This window comes from Rhincodon typus, chromosome 31 (genome assembly GCF_021869965.1).
Source record: "Rhincodon typus isolate 14 chromosome 31, sRhiTyp1.1, whole genome shotgun sequence".
Taxonomy (NCBI): domain Eukaryota; kingdom Metazoa; phylum Chordata; class Chondrichthyes; order Orectolobiformes; family Rhincodontidae; genus Rhincodon; species Rhincodon typus.
In genome coordinates this window covers 18,748,270-18,763,896 of record NC_063362.1, presented here as the reverse complement: position 1 = coordinate 18,763,896, position 15,627 = coordinate 18,748,270, and the positions used below count along the sequence as shown (strand labels likewise).

Here is a 15,627-nt window from a genome sequence, read left to right as displayed (position 1 = left end):
CTCCCCCCACTACCCATGCTCAAAAAAACCATCTTGACTATTCTCTTTCCCTGCAAACTACCACCCCATCTCCGACCTTCCAATCATCTCCAAAGCCTTTAAAGGGATTTTGGATTTGGGAGATAAAGTCCACCTTTTCACATTACATTTGAATCTTTTCAGTTAGTTTTTCAGTTCTGCTACAGTACTGTAACAGCCCCAATTAGAGACAAATTGCATTATTTGTGACCACGACTGTGATAAATTTGCCTCCTCATTTTTTGTGACTATTTGCATTTTTCCTGTAACCCTTCTGCTTTTCATCTGGCTCAGTAAAATTGACCATGCTTGGTTTCCTTTCGAATTGGATGCAGAAAATCAGTTATGGTGGTTTCTGGCTCATCTCTTGCAGTTCTGTTTGAAGTGCTCAGGACCTTTATGTTAATGCTACCTTTTGGTGATATAATCCAAAAACATATTAGCTCCTGTTTGTACGCTGACAACATGCAGTTCTGTATCTCACTACAATCTCTCTGGACCCCTCAACCATCACAGTATACATCTGACAATCAACACTGAATGATCAAATTTCCTCCAACTAAATTCTAGGAAAATCATCTCTTCTTTCTGATCACCATTTTCATCTCTTGAACTGAAGTTCAACTACACCATTCCCAAGGGCTTTTCCTTAGAAGGCACTTCTCCTTAGAAGGCACTTCCAGTCACAGATCTGCTCCATCTCCAATACCACGTATTCTTTTGCCATAATATTACTGTACTCATAACCTGCTTCAGCTGGATTTTACCAATGCCCTCCTGGCAGGGCATCCATTTTCCATTCTACATAAGTTGTTCTCATCCAAAACAATGCTCACCATACTTTAACTAGTACTAAATATCTTTCACCCATCACCACGTGCTTACTGGCCTTCATTGGATACTAGATCGTTGACACTTTAATGTTAAAACATTCAATCTTGATTTCAAATCCCTTCATGGCCTCACTCCTTCCATCTGTGCAACCTCGTCTAACCCTTTAAACCTTTAAGATCTCCACAATTCTCCAATTCTGGCCTCCTTCACAACACTGATTTTAATCATGACAATCGTAGCAGTTATACTTCCAGTCTTTAAACCTGCTGCTCCTTAAAATGTACCTCTTTGATCAAGCTTCAGGACATCTGTCCCTGTGCTTTAGGATCAAGACATGTGTAACTCATGGTCAAAAATGTTACGACTGATGTTGCTTACAAGCGTTTTGGGATGTTTGATGCTATATAGGAAGCAAGTTGTTTATTCCATTTCACTTTTAGAAATAATAATTCAAAGGGAACTTACAAGGCAATGATCTATAAATGCTGCTGCCTAAAAGTAGACATTGCATTGTTTACAAATTACTATTGTACAAATGATGCTCATAAATCAATGGAGACTAGAGAAACCCTGCATGTACATGTCACTTTGTTCCTGGAGTACAGCAGAACACAGTTAGCCAAATCATCTTTTTGGTAAATGTTAGTCTTACAGGGTACCTACAAAAGGAATTTGAGATGGCTACTATGAGAATCATGCAGCATTTTTTTTCTGCTTACGTTTGGATTGCACAGTGATAAAATTTATTAATAGTGGGTGAAACTCAGACTTCAACCTTTGCGAAATTTAAAACAAAGTACTGGAAATATTTTGGGTCAGGAAGAGCAGGAAACAGAGTTAACATTTCAGGTCAGTGACCTTTCATCAGAACAAATTAGTGAAATTTGTACTCAGCTGCATCACTATCATCATTCTGTTACAGCCAAAACAGAGTTCAATAATTTAACAAATAGTTAAAAAGTTGACCTGTCCTCTCCAATTCAATGTTAAGATCAACTAAAATGAAACTTCAAGAAAGGAACAGGGAAAGGATATGTTGTTTCAGATTAAACTTCTTTATTGGAACTGACAGTCGCCACAGTTCCAGAGAACCATGGTTGCTCACCATTAAAACTGGCGGTGAATTTAACCTGAGGGTCACCATGCCTCAATCATGGGAGCGAGATTGAGAAGGCAGGACTTGCATGGTGGCTTCACTCTGTGAGAATTGAATGTGTGATGTTGGTGGCACCCTGCATTGCGAACCAGCCAAATGAGCTAATGAACTGTGAACAGCCGAGTGGTAATAAAAAATATACTGTGCATGCTACAGATTGGAAAGTTTAAAAATAATGCGAGAGAAACTGAGCAGTTCTGGCAGCATCTGTGGAGAGAGAAACAGAGTTAAAGCTTCAAGTCCAATGACTTCTTCAGAACAGGAAAAACGTCAGAAACATTAACTCTGTCTCTTTCACCATTGTGCCTAAAGAGTTTCTCCAGGATGTTTTGAAAAAATAATTTCAGGTCTCTAGCATCCACAATATTTTGTTTCTATTTTAATGGTTTAGTAGTAGGTTCTTAGACTTAATGCCTGAAAACGTGGAAGATTCACCGTATTTAAATCCATATTGTTGTTTTAGAAGTGTTGTTATTAGTGTGAGAACTAATCTATGCCTTTAATTGTGAGTATTTCAAATGTGACATTAACCCTAGTTAATCTTTACGTTTAGTGAACATCAATATCTCAGAAGTTATCGATTCCAGCATTTTTTCATGAGAAGTTTATTTGTTGGGCTGGTAAAAGGAACTTTGCCATTTACTGTGCAACATACATGCAACTTTAAATTAAAAAAATTAAAAATTAATTAAAAAAAATCAACCTGTCCATATATGTTATTACACACCTTTGGAGCAGGTGGGACTTGAAACCGGGCCTCCCGGTAGAGAGGGAGGAACACTAACACTGTGCCAAAAGAACCAAACAATTTCTTTGTTTCTTTCTTAAAATTGAATTTTATTTTTATTTTTATTTGCAAGCAATTTTCTTTTTCATTTAACCTGTCTTCTAATCAACCTATTCAAAGATGTTATTACACATCTTTGCAGTAGGTGGGATTTGAACCTGGGTGTCTTGGTTTGGGGTAGGGACGCTACCTCTGAACCATAAGAGGCCCCTTACAACAATCTTAAATTCTACTTGATTTATTGTTTACAAGCAATTTTACACAAGCCCTAATTATCAGCTGCAGCTGGACAAGGTTAGTCTGTCTTTCAACACTGAATCAAATGCAGATTGATCTCAAGAAGGATCATGATTTAACTTTATTGGAAGTAATAGTGAACTAGAGCTTTAACACAACATTTAAATACATAACATATTACTGTGAAATACCGAATACAGGAACAAAATAAGAAAGTAAACCAAATGTACTCCATGCAGTCAGGTTAAATGACAATTCCAGTATTATTCCTCTGTACACGCGTACGTTAAAATCTTAAATCCAGAATGTTTCACACACAAAAAGAAGCAGTTGCTGCAGAACTGAGGCAAAAATAATTTCAACTGCTTTGGAAGAGTCAAAATGCAAATATAATATTTCTAAAATTACAGTTAAATATCAGCCTTGTTTTTGAGAAGATGAGTTTGGAACATTTTAGGGCACTGAATTAAGAAGATCTTTTAGGAAGTTGTCAGGATCTTCAACTTCTGTTAAGAGACCTAAAGAAAATGAACACAAAAGAATCACAGATTGAGTGGTCATTGTGGCATTTTGCTGAATAACACATAACATCTAAAAGTCATTAACTGTATTTAAAACAGCTGGAGATATATTTTGAGAAATGTGATCAACCAGATTTGCCTGAACACTAACTCAGTTGAGCCTGATTTTTTTAATTACAACACATTGTTGCAGAGATGTACCACCTTGCTAGAACACAGCATCCCATTCAAACTCTCAGCCAGTCAGATAATGTGAAAGCTTAAGATTCAAATTTACAATTGTCTGATGTCCATGATCCAGAAGAATAATGAAGATCAACTGAGGTTGTTGGTAACCAGTTGTGGAAACAAGTTCGAAGACAAATGTCTTTGAACGGCGAAACATTCAACTGCATAGTCTATCTCAAAGGCCCAGCGAATAGAGGAAATTTTAACTGCTTTACTGGTTTGGGACAAAGGTCAACAGTTGTTTTATACTGGGCCGGAGGAAGGAAATTAATGAACAGTATTCATTTAAATACTAACCTGCAACATCTAGAAATTCAGCAAATGACTCGGCAGGCATGAATTCATCCTGGAAAGTTTTGAGAGATCTGTCTGTTGCCTCATAGATCGGCATATCATTGTGTCGGATGTATTCAGCAAGAGAGTAGGACCAGCCACCCTCTGTGTTACTTGTAGGAACTTTCTGTAATGGCAAAGTACAAAAAGAAAAGTCACAACTGCACAATGCAGTAGGCATGAATAATGTGCCTTGTTTATGAAAGTGAATACACCAATCCTACAGTTTATAGAGGGGGAGAAAGCAGCATTAGATGCAAAACGAATCAGCATATGGAGAGAGTGATGCAACATAACTCAGAGAGCAATTCATTCCAATCTCTATCATTTAATCAAACGACACATTACATAACATACACCTTTCTGATTGGACATCCAGTTTGAAGATAAAACTTTGAAACTAATTATGATATAATTTCGATTTGTGTTATAAAATTTTGTAACAGGAAACTGATTATTTAAATTATCCTGATACAGTTACAAGGAGTCACTGCGCTCCTTCAGAGCATATTTGAGATCAATTTATGCAGAACACATCAGTTATTGTCGTGTTGCGCTACCCCACCACCACAACCCCACATAAAACGAGAATACACACACACTACCTTAAATATTCCATACATAAGATCCACTAATCCCCAGCAGAGCAGCACAGGGCGGTACACAACGTATTCCTTCACAGATTTGTCAGACAGTCTAAAAGTCAAAACATTTCAAAATATGTAAAAATCTAAAACACCAATTTTTAATACTTAGGAAAAAGAGTAGAATGGCTATCAACATACTGTTTAACAGAAGTACATGTAGTTTTCCTTTGTATATGTTCAATCACCACACACTATAAGTTACCGTAAATAACACAGGAAAAAAACACCAATAGCAGCGTCTATTTTGGTGCATTCATATAGGTAGCAATCTGGAGATCTTTCCCCACGCTACTCTGTTGATTTCCACCAGACCGTCATGACATTGCTCTGGGAAATTAGTAGTTACAATCAAATAATAAAGAGAACATAGACTTATTATTGTAATTAAACTACGTGAGAATTAAACTCTGTTAGCATTCTTGCTCTTGAATTGAAGTCCATAGGGTCGAAGCCTCAATCCAAGATTTCAGCAGATAAAAAAGCTGTTACATAAACAGAAGAATCCTTGAGTTTGATGGCTATATGAATAGACACTGAATACGAAAAACAAGGAAGTTATAAGGGCTTCAGTTCTGTGGAGACACAAAAAGAAAGCCAAGATGAGGAGAAACATCATCGTTCAGAGGTTTGAATGTCTTTCGTACTCCTTGCCACTGAAAGCTGTTGGGGCAGAGTCCTTGTATATATTTTAGACTGGCTGGGACAGGTGACTCCTTTACTGATCAAGAATCTAAGAGTTCTGGGGAAAAGGAAACAAAGTGGAAGTGAGAAATGTTGGAGCAGCCATAATCCTATTGACTAGCAGAACAGGCTCGAGGGGCTGAATGGCCCATTCCTGTTCTTATTTTTTTCTATGACAGAGAAAGTTAATGAGATTTAATAAAGGCTTTCAAAATGATGAACGATTTAGGTCTTTTTCCCTAACAATTTCCAGCAAAAGGTGCATCAGTAACCAGAGGGGGCAGATTCAAGGTAATGGTTAAATAATTTCAAGGGGGCCATAGAGGTTTTTCACACTGAGTTACGGTCATCTGGAATGCTCTGCATGAAACGATAGTGGAAGCAAATTACATGGAATGCATCAGGGTTAAACAGATTTTCATTTCGAAAAGCATAAGCTTAGGAGAGCTATAAGGGGGCATGAGAAAACCTTGGCAGATAGGATCAAGGAAAACTCCAAGGCTTTTTACACGTATATGAGGAATAAGAGAATGACCAGAGAAAGGGTAGGGCCGATCAAAGATTGTAAAGGGAATTTGTGCACGGAGCCTAAAGAGATAGGAGAGGTCATTAATGAATACTTTTCCTCGGTATTCACAACTGAGAGGGACCTAGTTGTAGAGGACAGTGTGAAACAGGCTAGTAGGCTAGAGGAAGTCTATGTTAGTAAGGAAGATATACCAGGAATTTTGAGGAACTTGAAGATACATAAGTCCCCCGGGCCTGATGGGATTTATCCAAGGATTCTATGGAAAGCGAGGGAAGAGATCGCAGGGCCTTTGGCGATGATCTTTTCGTCCTCACTGTCCACGGGTATAGTGCCGAAAGATTAGAGAGGCGCAAACGTCATTCCCTTGCTCAAAAAAGGGAATAGGAATAACTCCAGAAATTACAGGCCAGTTAGTCTTATTGGAAAGGGGTCTGAGAGATAGGATTTATGTTCACTTGGATAGGCACAGTTTGATTCAAGATAGTCAGCATGGATTTGTGAGGGGTAGATCATGCCTCAAAAACCTTATTGAAGACACGTGGATGAAGGTAGAGCAGTGGATGTAGGTAGAGCAGTGGATGTGGTATACATGGATTTAAATAAGGCATCTGATAAGGTTCCCCATGGTAGGCTCATGCAGAAAGTAAGGAGGCATGGGATAGGGGAAATGTAGTGGATTGGATTCAGAATTGGCTGACCCTTAGAAGACAAAGGGTGGTAGTGGATGGAAGATATTCAACATGGTGCTCAGTTACGAGTGATGTAGCACAAGGATCTGTTCTGGGTCCTCTTCTATTTGTGATTTTTGTAAACGATTTGGATGTAGGAGTGGAAGGGTGGATTAGTAAGTTCGCGGACGATACGAAGGTGGGTCGAGTTGAGGGCTGTTCTAGGTTACAATAGGACATTGATAGGATGCAGAGCTGGGCTGAGAAGTGGCAGATGGAGGTTAACCCTGAAAAGTGTGAGGTCATTCATTTTGGAAGGACAAACTTGAAAGCAGAATACAGGGTTAACGGAAAGATTCTTGGCAGTGTGGCAGAGCAGAGGAATCTTGGGGTTCATGTCCACAGTTCCCTGAAAGCTGCCACCCAGGTGGATAGAGTTGTGAAGAAGGCGTGTTGTGTGTTAGCTTTCATTAATAGAGGGATTGAGTTCAAGAGTCGTGAAGTTATGCTCTAGATATATAAAAGCCTGGTTCGGCCACATCCGGAGTATTGCATCCAGCTCTGATCGCCTCATTACAGGAAAGCTGTGGAAGCATTGGAAAAGGTGCAGAGATTTACCAGGATGTTGCCTGGAATGGAGGGAAGGTCTTACAAGGAAAGGCTGAGAGCGCTAGGGCTTTTCTCTTTAGAATGACTAAGGATGAGAAGTGACTTGATACAGGTGTACAAAATGATCAGAGGTATAGATAGAGTGGACAGCCAGAGACTTTTTCCTAGGGTGGAGGTAGCTATTACGAGGGGGCATAGTTTTAAAGTGAGTGGAGGTAGATATAGGGGAGATATCAGAGGTAGGTTCTTTACTCATTGAGAGTGGTAGGGGTATGGAATGCATTGCCGGAGAGGATAGTGGAGTTGGCTTCATTAGGGGCATTTAAGGGGCTATTAGATGGGCATATGGATGATAAGGTAGGGATGGAGGTTAGATAGACCTGAGGCTTAGGGCAAAAGTTCGGCACAACATCGTAGGCTGAAGGGCCTGTACTGTGCTGTTCTAATTAAAGGGTGCCCCCAGCATTTTGTTAAAGGTAATTGATGTCTGACTAACTAGGTCGAATTCTTTGGAGATAACAGAAGGTTGATCTAGATATCTGGAGCAGACATTGTCCAATGGACTTCCAAAAAGTATTTGACAAAATGCAACGGGAAGGATGATTAAGATCATGGCAGCTCATGCTATTAAGGGGAAAGTGGCAATGTGGATATGAACGACAGTGATAGGAAGCTTTGGGTGCACAAATAGTTAAGACTGGGACACGATTTTCAGCATTGATCTTGCATCTAATACATTATCTGTGTCTCTATAGGGGCAGGACAAAGTTAGTTAACAGTATCAGTTACTTGGAATTATAAATACAGGAATAGAGTATAAAAACAGATCAAGCTAGAATTTTAGAAATATGTGGAATATTGTAGATAATTTTAGGACCACACTTTAGGAAAAATGTGAAAATTTCAGCAAGGGTACCCTGAAGGTTTACCAGAAGTGAAAGGTTTGACTTATGAAGGGAGGTTGGACAATCTCCTATGTTTCAAGGAGAATTAAGAGTTGGATTTAAAAATTTCTGCTACGTCATGGTAGTTTTGATAAATTCCATATCCTCTACTGAGTGGGGCAACAAATAGAGGTACTAGATCTAAAATCATTGGGACAGATCTAGATAGAAGTTGAAAATTACTTTCCAAAGAGATGTGGGGATCTGAAACGCTTTACCTAAAAAGTATGTGAAAGATGATTCTTTAAATCAATTTAAAAAGGGATTGTAGACAGGTCCTGAAGGATGAGGAACTCAGTGATGTGAACAAAACTTGCAGCATGGTACAAAGTACTACAATTCTTTCAAACAGCCAGTATAAATGGTCAAAAGGATACCTCCTGTGCTCAAAGTTCCTATGATAATATGATTTCAACATGTATAGATACTAAACAGTAAAGGACCAGAGGATACAAACAAAATTTTTGTGTGAACTAAGTTTAATTTTTAGAAATTATTTGTTTGAAATAAATTTACTCAGCAAAGTAATAAAATGGAAGATACTTGTACCATTCAAAATATAAAATTTGGTTCAATGACAAGAGTAACCAAGAAATTGACTTGGGTGGGACAATTCATTTGCTAGAAGAAGAGCTTTAAAGGGTGAATTTTTTTTTTTATTAAAAACTAGGAAAATGGCTTTGATGGGAAAGTTAAGCAGAAACAGGCTTTAAAAGTACCCAATCTTCTTATTGGTCCAATACTGCACTGAATTCCACTGAGCTAAATATTACACAGGATATGCTCAAATGTAACTAAGTTGAAAAGCATTCTCTGTTAGACTGGAGAAAGACACAGATATTTGTGATATGTGAAAAACAAAGTCACTGTGATCCAAATTAGCCTGCTAACCTTAGACCAACGATCATTTTGCATTTAAGGAAATAGTACCCGAATCTTGTTGTATTTCAAGGTATGATATTGATTCCTAAGTTTAGGTGGAGATTGAATGAAAGAAGAAGATATCATTTTTAGATTATAACAAGTTGGCACGGAGAAGTACTCTCATCACATTTTCCTGATCGATTTAATGTCAATAGTAAATATTTTCATATTAACATATTTGCTACTCATGAAAGTACTTAGTTTTCTGCCTCTGTTTATTTTCTTACTTGTTGCAGCCACTTGGTGATGCTTTCCTTGCTTGAGTTGTGACCAAGAGACGTTTTAGAAAATCAAGACGGGTCATTTTCCATTTCTCAGGGGGGAAAATGTGTAATGCCAGGACGGTAAAATAGTGTGCTCCATCAACCTCGTAAGCATTTTCAACCCATTTCTCTTTTGGCTGTTCCAGGAAACTCTGTAGGTTTTTCTCCTCTCGGGATGTTGCCCGGGTCCTATGGTATGATCGGATAATGTCAATTTACTTTCAGTATATTAAACAATCATAATTCAATTAAGAATTTACTGCACTTACGTATTAAGAACATAAAGGACTGTATGCATTATATACGGGATGAGATGGATGTTACTTTCTCTGCCTCCTCCACCAGTGTCAACACTAAATGATTGTTCCATTGCAAAACGTAGGAAGAGTAGCTTAATATCATGAATGTTCAGCTGGTAGGTGGGTTCACGTTGGCCTGTGCATTCTTGCAAGTACGTATTGTGCCTGAAATTAGAAACAAGCTCATTTATATACAACCAAAGTAGTTAGATCCCACAGCAAACATCTGAATGCAGTTCTGAATTTCACACACAGAAATAAGCTTTTTGCCACAGTCTGCATGATTTTGATTCATGGGCATTTGTCTAATCCCAATATCCTGTTCACTCAGACAGTAGGAACTGCAGATGCTGGAGAATCTGCGATAACAAGGTGTAGAGCTGGATGAACACAGCAGGGCAAGCAGCATCAGAGGAGCAGGAAGGCTGACGTTTCAGGCCTAGACCCTTCTTCAGAAAATCGTAAGTATAATTATCCTGTTCACTCTTCATGCTTTTAATACTCCAAGCGCCAGCTTCACCCAACAGTAACCTTTTAACTTGGTCATGAGTACTAAGTGATTATATCTCAGTCCATGGACATAATACAGGTTGACACGTTGGTGTCGTACTCTTAAAAGTACTGCATTTGTTACAGGTTCTGTTTTTCTGATGCAATTTTAGACAGAACTCCACTGACCAATTCAGGTAAATGGACTTATTATTCACATTATTTGAAGACAAAAGTAGTTCTCCAAATGATTATCCCTCAGTCATCACATTGCCAGATTAAGTAGGAACATGTCTCATTGCTGTTTGGAAATTGGTGACCTTTTCTTTGCCTACAAAACAATGATTGTTTCAAAAGTATTTGATTGGTTGTGAAGCTCCTTGAGGCATACTGAGATTGTGAAAGATGCTTAATAAAAACAAGTTGCTTCTTCTCCAACACTTTAAAAAAAGTTAGTTAGTTGCATCATGAACGCTACTTCAAATGAGGATTTCAATCAGGAAATCTCACATTTGGCTATCTAATGGCTCACCTTTACTCTATTTCATTTTGTTATTTTAACTTCATACTCCCTTTTTACCTTCCCTCCAAACATTGCAAATAGTCTATTGCTATGATCATAGCAAAACACTTAAAACGACATCATTTCAACCAACTTTTCAAAGCTGTCTTTAGAATCTTAACTCTGCACCCTGGCAACACCCAGGGAATCCAAGCTGCAAATCTCTTTGCTTTTATCTTTTCTGTAATGAAATTCCCTAAAATTCCAATCAAAGTCTTTACAAGTTTAACTTTAGCTCCTTGCATTTATAATCTCTGCTCCATGAAACTAAGGATTTCAATTACCTTTTTAAAATAACTGATGTACATATAACGCCACTTAATTATATTTTCTTTCCTTATTACATCGTGGAGTTGGTTAACTCAGTAGGCTGGACAGCTGGCTTAAGATGCAGAATGATGCTAACAGCATGGGTTCTATTCCACATTGGTTAAGATTATCATAAAGGACTCTCCTTCTCAACCTCTCCCTTCACTTGGGGTGTGGTGACCCTCAGGTTAAACTATCACAATTTGTCTCTCTCTAATGAGAGTGCAACCCAATGGTCCTCTGGCAACATTACCATCACCTTGCTTTGTTACATAATACATGACTGCACAATTTTTGTATTAAAAAGTGCATCTGCTGTTTGACTGCTCATCCTCCGATGTTGTTATATACTCCTGTGGTTTACACAATATTTGCTACATCTGCCCCCATATATTGAGACATTAGCAAATTTCATTCAGTTCCCAAGTTCTAAACTTTTTAAATTAATACTCATACCTTGCCAGACATGTGGCAAATGCTGATTCGGGTACTTGTGGGCCCCACACAGGTAGCAATCCATTACACTTGGTATTTGCATTTTGTAACGCAGCACTTTCCCATTCCTCCCGACCACGTGCCAGCCTAGAAATAACAACTCACTAAAATCAACCAGTTCATAGGCAGTAACCATAGGTAGCCTCATAATTTACTGAAATTAATATCAAGTTAGTACTACCCATTAGCAAAGCACAGTATTGAATTAAAAATACATGAACGATACATAAACAAGACTATCAATTTTGTATTGTAAAATTATATTGTAAAATGTAAAACACTCTTCAAAGCAATAGGAAAACCAGTCATTTAGTTTGTACTAGATTTTCCTGATTCAAAACCTGTAATTTACAAAAGAACCACAATTGTTCTCATGACTATACAAACAGTTATAATTGTCTTTATTTGCTACTTTTTGGGAAGTAGTTGGGCAATGGCTTTAAAGGAGGCAAACTCCACCTGATAATTAAAAACCTCTAATCCAACTTCAAATTACTTCTGAACCACGTCATGGAAGATGTTAGTAATTACATAAAATCAGAGAGTAGGGGAGATCCTTTCATGGAAGAAAGGATATTTATTTCAAAATAAAATCTGCACAAACATAATCATTAGAAAGGTTATAATATATAACTTCAGCAATGTATAGAATCAAAAACATGGTTGATTTACAAAAAGGATGAGCTGCAATCCAGTAAATGTCTTTACATGCCCTCCATGTTACTTTAGGAACATTTTTACATTCCTGCATTGATTATCTAAATGACATGAATCCAGGATGAATTAATTTGCTTCCTTACTTATTAATTTAAACTACAGAAAACAAGCCTTGATTGATTCATTGCTCCCCAGCCAATTAACCATTTAATTGCAATATTCAAATGATCAAGTGCCCCAGGTACAGGAACACAAGAGTCAACACACTTATTTTTAAAATCACAAGCACTTTTGGAATTTATATGATGTTGCTAAATTAGTTCGGTAATGTTGCTGTATCTATTACAGACTTGAAGGCTGAAGTTTCAAGTTCACACCAGGCCATTCGATTTGGCCCTTCCTCCAGAATAATAAAATATTTAACCAGTGTCCTGTTGAGCATCATTATGGACTTTGCTTCCAACGTTGGTGACTAGATATTCCATATCCTTGCAAGCCACTGTGTTAGAAAGTTACCCTGACTTGTTATTTTTGTTAATGACATTATGTTTATGCTCTCCAATGATCATTTCACTCCTCATTTGGAAAGCTTTCCTCAATTTATCACCAAATCTTACCAAGTTATCACCGAAAATAGTACAAAGGTAAGGGTTACTAGTACCTGACTGCAGCAAGGTGACAATCGTAGTGAACAATATTAAAATGCGAGACTGTGCTATATCCCTGCTGTTTTCGTGGTTTGTTCTCAAACTCTTCAATGGCAACTCGTTTTGTGAAGGTATAAATTCCTAACACTTTGGTTGGCTGTAACAGAGATGAGTAAGTGTTATACTACATGAACAGTCGCTTGGTAGTACAGAACTTGCGTACAGAACTAAGGCAATAAAAGAAAGATACATTTTGTCAAAGCTTTTCACTTAGGACAATTCACGGTGTGTGTACACTCTCCCTGTTTAAGTTAACAAAATAGGCAACAGTGCCATTCTCTGACTCATATCTCATAATAATGCCTTGACCAGAGACAACCTGCCTGGTTTAACATTTAAACGAAAACTTGGCAGTTAACTGCCAGTATCACACTCCTCTCAAAGTATACATGTTGTTTTCTCTCTGCAGTGGTATTCAGTGCAAATTGCCCTGATGAGTGCATCACAAAAAGCTTTAACAAAATGTGCTTTTTTCAGCAATACTTAGGAATAATTCTGCCATGAGTGCTAGAAGCAGGCATTTACATCACGAGACTGTATAGAAACTGCATTTCTTCTGGGCAAACTAGACATACCTGAAATTTATAACCCTCACGACAAATGCAGCAAGTCAAACCTGGTTCCTCAATAAGTTCCTCCATCTGCTTCAGTAACGTTGTTGTGGTGACCACCTGACCTTTCTCATTAGTCTGTTGAAAAAGAATATGCACGATATTAAGGAAAAGACTTTGGCTTGTCCACAAACCTGATAGTCATAAATCACTTTTAATGTCCTGCAATTGGCAGCATGCCAATTATATTAAAGCAGTTCAGGGCTCTTCTTTTAACTGTTTTATTTTCACATGAAAATGTGCAATGGAGTAGTCTTCAAGTTCCAGTACTGTTTTTCCTGGGATTCAATTTAAACATGTATTCTTGGTTGAAAGAAAATAAATCTAATAATTACGACATTTTATCAAGTAATTATTCTGGAATTCTTTTTATCCCACCTTGCAAAGTGAACATTTCTAAATATTACCACAAATGGAGCGAATGTCACACTTTGGTTACATGTGCTGTCCCAACAGAAATAATCCACTTCCCAATTACCATCTCCCAATCTTCAAGTCAGAGTGGATGAAACGTAAACCGAAAGAATTCACGCCACTTGACGGTGTCTGCTAACCTGATCATACCAGCTGTAAGACCACGTTCAATAGAACTCTGAAGGTGCTAAATGAGGTCATTAGTCATGCAACATTTGGGCTGCAGAACTTGCAAGTCTGGAAACCAAGTGAATCCAATAACTATCTGTTGTATAAACGTCAGCAATATGCGTGAATACAGATGGCTGTATTTTGACAAAAGGTTAAGTTGAGAACAACAATGCTAGTGCGGATCACCTGGCATAGACCTAGGCACCAGAAACAGCCCTGTCGACCCTGCAAAGACCTCCTCCCTGACATCTGGGGGTTAGTGCCAAAATTGGGAGAGCTGTCTCACAGACGAGTTGAGCAACAGCCCAACATAGTCATACTCACAGAATCATACCTTACAGACAATGTCCCAGACACCACCATCACCATCCCTGGAGATGTCCTGGCAGGACAGACCAACCAGAGGTGGTGGCACAGTGGTATATAGTCAGGAAGGAGTTGCTCTAGGAGTCCTCAACATTGACTCTGGGCGCCACGAAGTTTCATGGCTTCAGGTTAGACATGGACAAGGAAACCTCCTACTGATTACCACATACAGTCCTCCCTCAGCTGAGGAAACAGTACTCCTCCATTTTGAACAACACTTGGAAGAAGCACTGAGGATGGCAAGGGCACAAAATGTATTCTGGATGGGAGATTTCAATGTCCACCACCAAGAGTGGCTCGGCAGCAATTCTACTGATCGAGCTGGTCGGGTCCTAAAGGACATAGCTGCTAGACTGTGTCTGCAGCAGGTGGTGAGGGAATGAACAGAGGGAACAACATACTTGACCTCATCCTTACTAATCTGCCAGCTGCAATTGCATCTGTCCATGACAGTATTGGTAACAGTGACATTGCACAGTCCTTGTGGAGACAAAGTCCCACCTTCACATTGAGAATAAGCTCCATCATGTTGTGTGGTACTATCATTGTGCTAAATGGGACAGACTTTGCATAAATCTAGCAACTCGAGACTGGGCATCCATGAGGCACTGTGGGCCATCAACAGCAGCATTGTACTCCAACACAATCTGTAATCTCATGACCTGGCATATTCCCCCGCTCAACCACTACCATCAAGCCAGGGGATCAACCTTGGTTCAATGGAGAATGCAGGAGGACATGCCAGGAGCAACACCAGGCATACCTGAAGATGAGGTGTCAACCTGGTGAAGCCACCAAACAGGACTACTTGCACGCCAAACAGCATAAGCAGCAAGCGATAGACACAGATAAGCGATCCCACAACTAACGGATCAGATCTAAGCTCTGCAGTCCTACCACAGCCAGTAGTGAATGGTGGTGGATAATTAAACAATTCACCGAAGGAGGAGGCTCCACAAATATCCCCATCCTCAATGATAGAAGAGCCCAGCGCATCAGTGCAAAAGATAAGGCTGAAGAATTCACAGCAATCTTCTGCCAGAAGTGCTGAGTGGGTGATCCACCTCGGCCTCCTCCAGTGGTCCCCAGCATTACAGATACCAGTCTTCAGCCAATTCGATTCACTCCACGTGATATCAAGAAACGATTGGAGACACTGGATACTGCA

At 38.9% G+C, this 15,627-nt stretch overlaps 2 protein-coding genes across 10 annotated transcripts in view; both read right to left on the bottom strand.

The window, feature by feature from the left end:
- aldh4a1 (aldehyde dehydrogenase 4 family, member A1) overlaps positions 1-15,627 on the bottom strand; it is a 419,312-nt gene that overhangs the window by 97,333 nt on the left and 306,352 nt on the right. The window lies entirely within an intron of this gene.
- Positions 3,131-15,627, bottom strand: part of ubr4 (ubiquitin protein ligase E3 component n-recognin 4) — a 259,887-nt gene continuing 247,390 nt past the window's right edge. For all 7 annotated transcript variants that reach the window (XM_048614952.1, XM_048614953.1, XM_048614955.1 and 4 more), the window contains 8 exons: positions 13,473-13,586; positions 12,852-12,994; positions 11,495-11,620; positions 9,649-9,843; positions 9,344-9,568; positions 4,720-4,810; positions 4,079-4,241; positions 3,131-3,550 (listed from right to left, as the gene is read on the bottom strand). In XM_048614952.1, the coding sequence (XP_048470909.1) occupies positions 3,486-3,550; positions 4,079-4,241; positions 4,720-4,810; positions 9,344-9,568; positions 9,649-9,843; positions 11,495-11,620; positions 12,852-12,994; positions 13,473-13,586 (1,122 nt within the window). In that variant the 3' untranslated portion in view covers positions 3,131-3,485. The remainder of the gene's footprint in view (positions 3,551-4,078; positions 4,242-4,719; positions 4,811-9,343; positions 9,569-9,648; positions 9,844-11,494; positions 11,621-12,851; positions 12,995-13,472; positions 13,587-15,627) is intronic.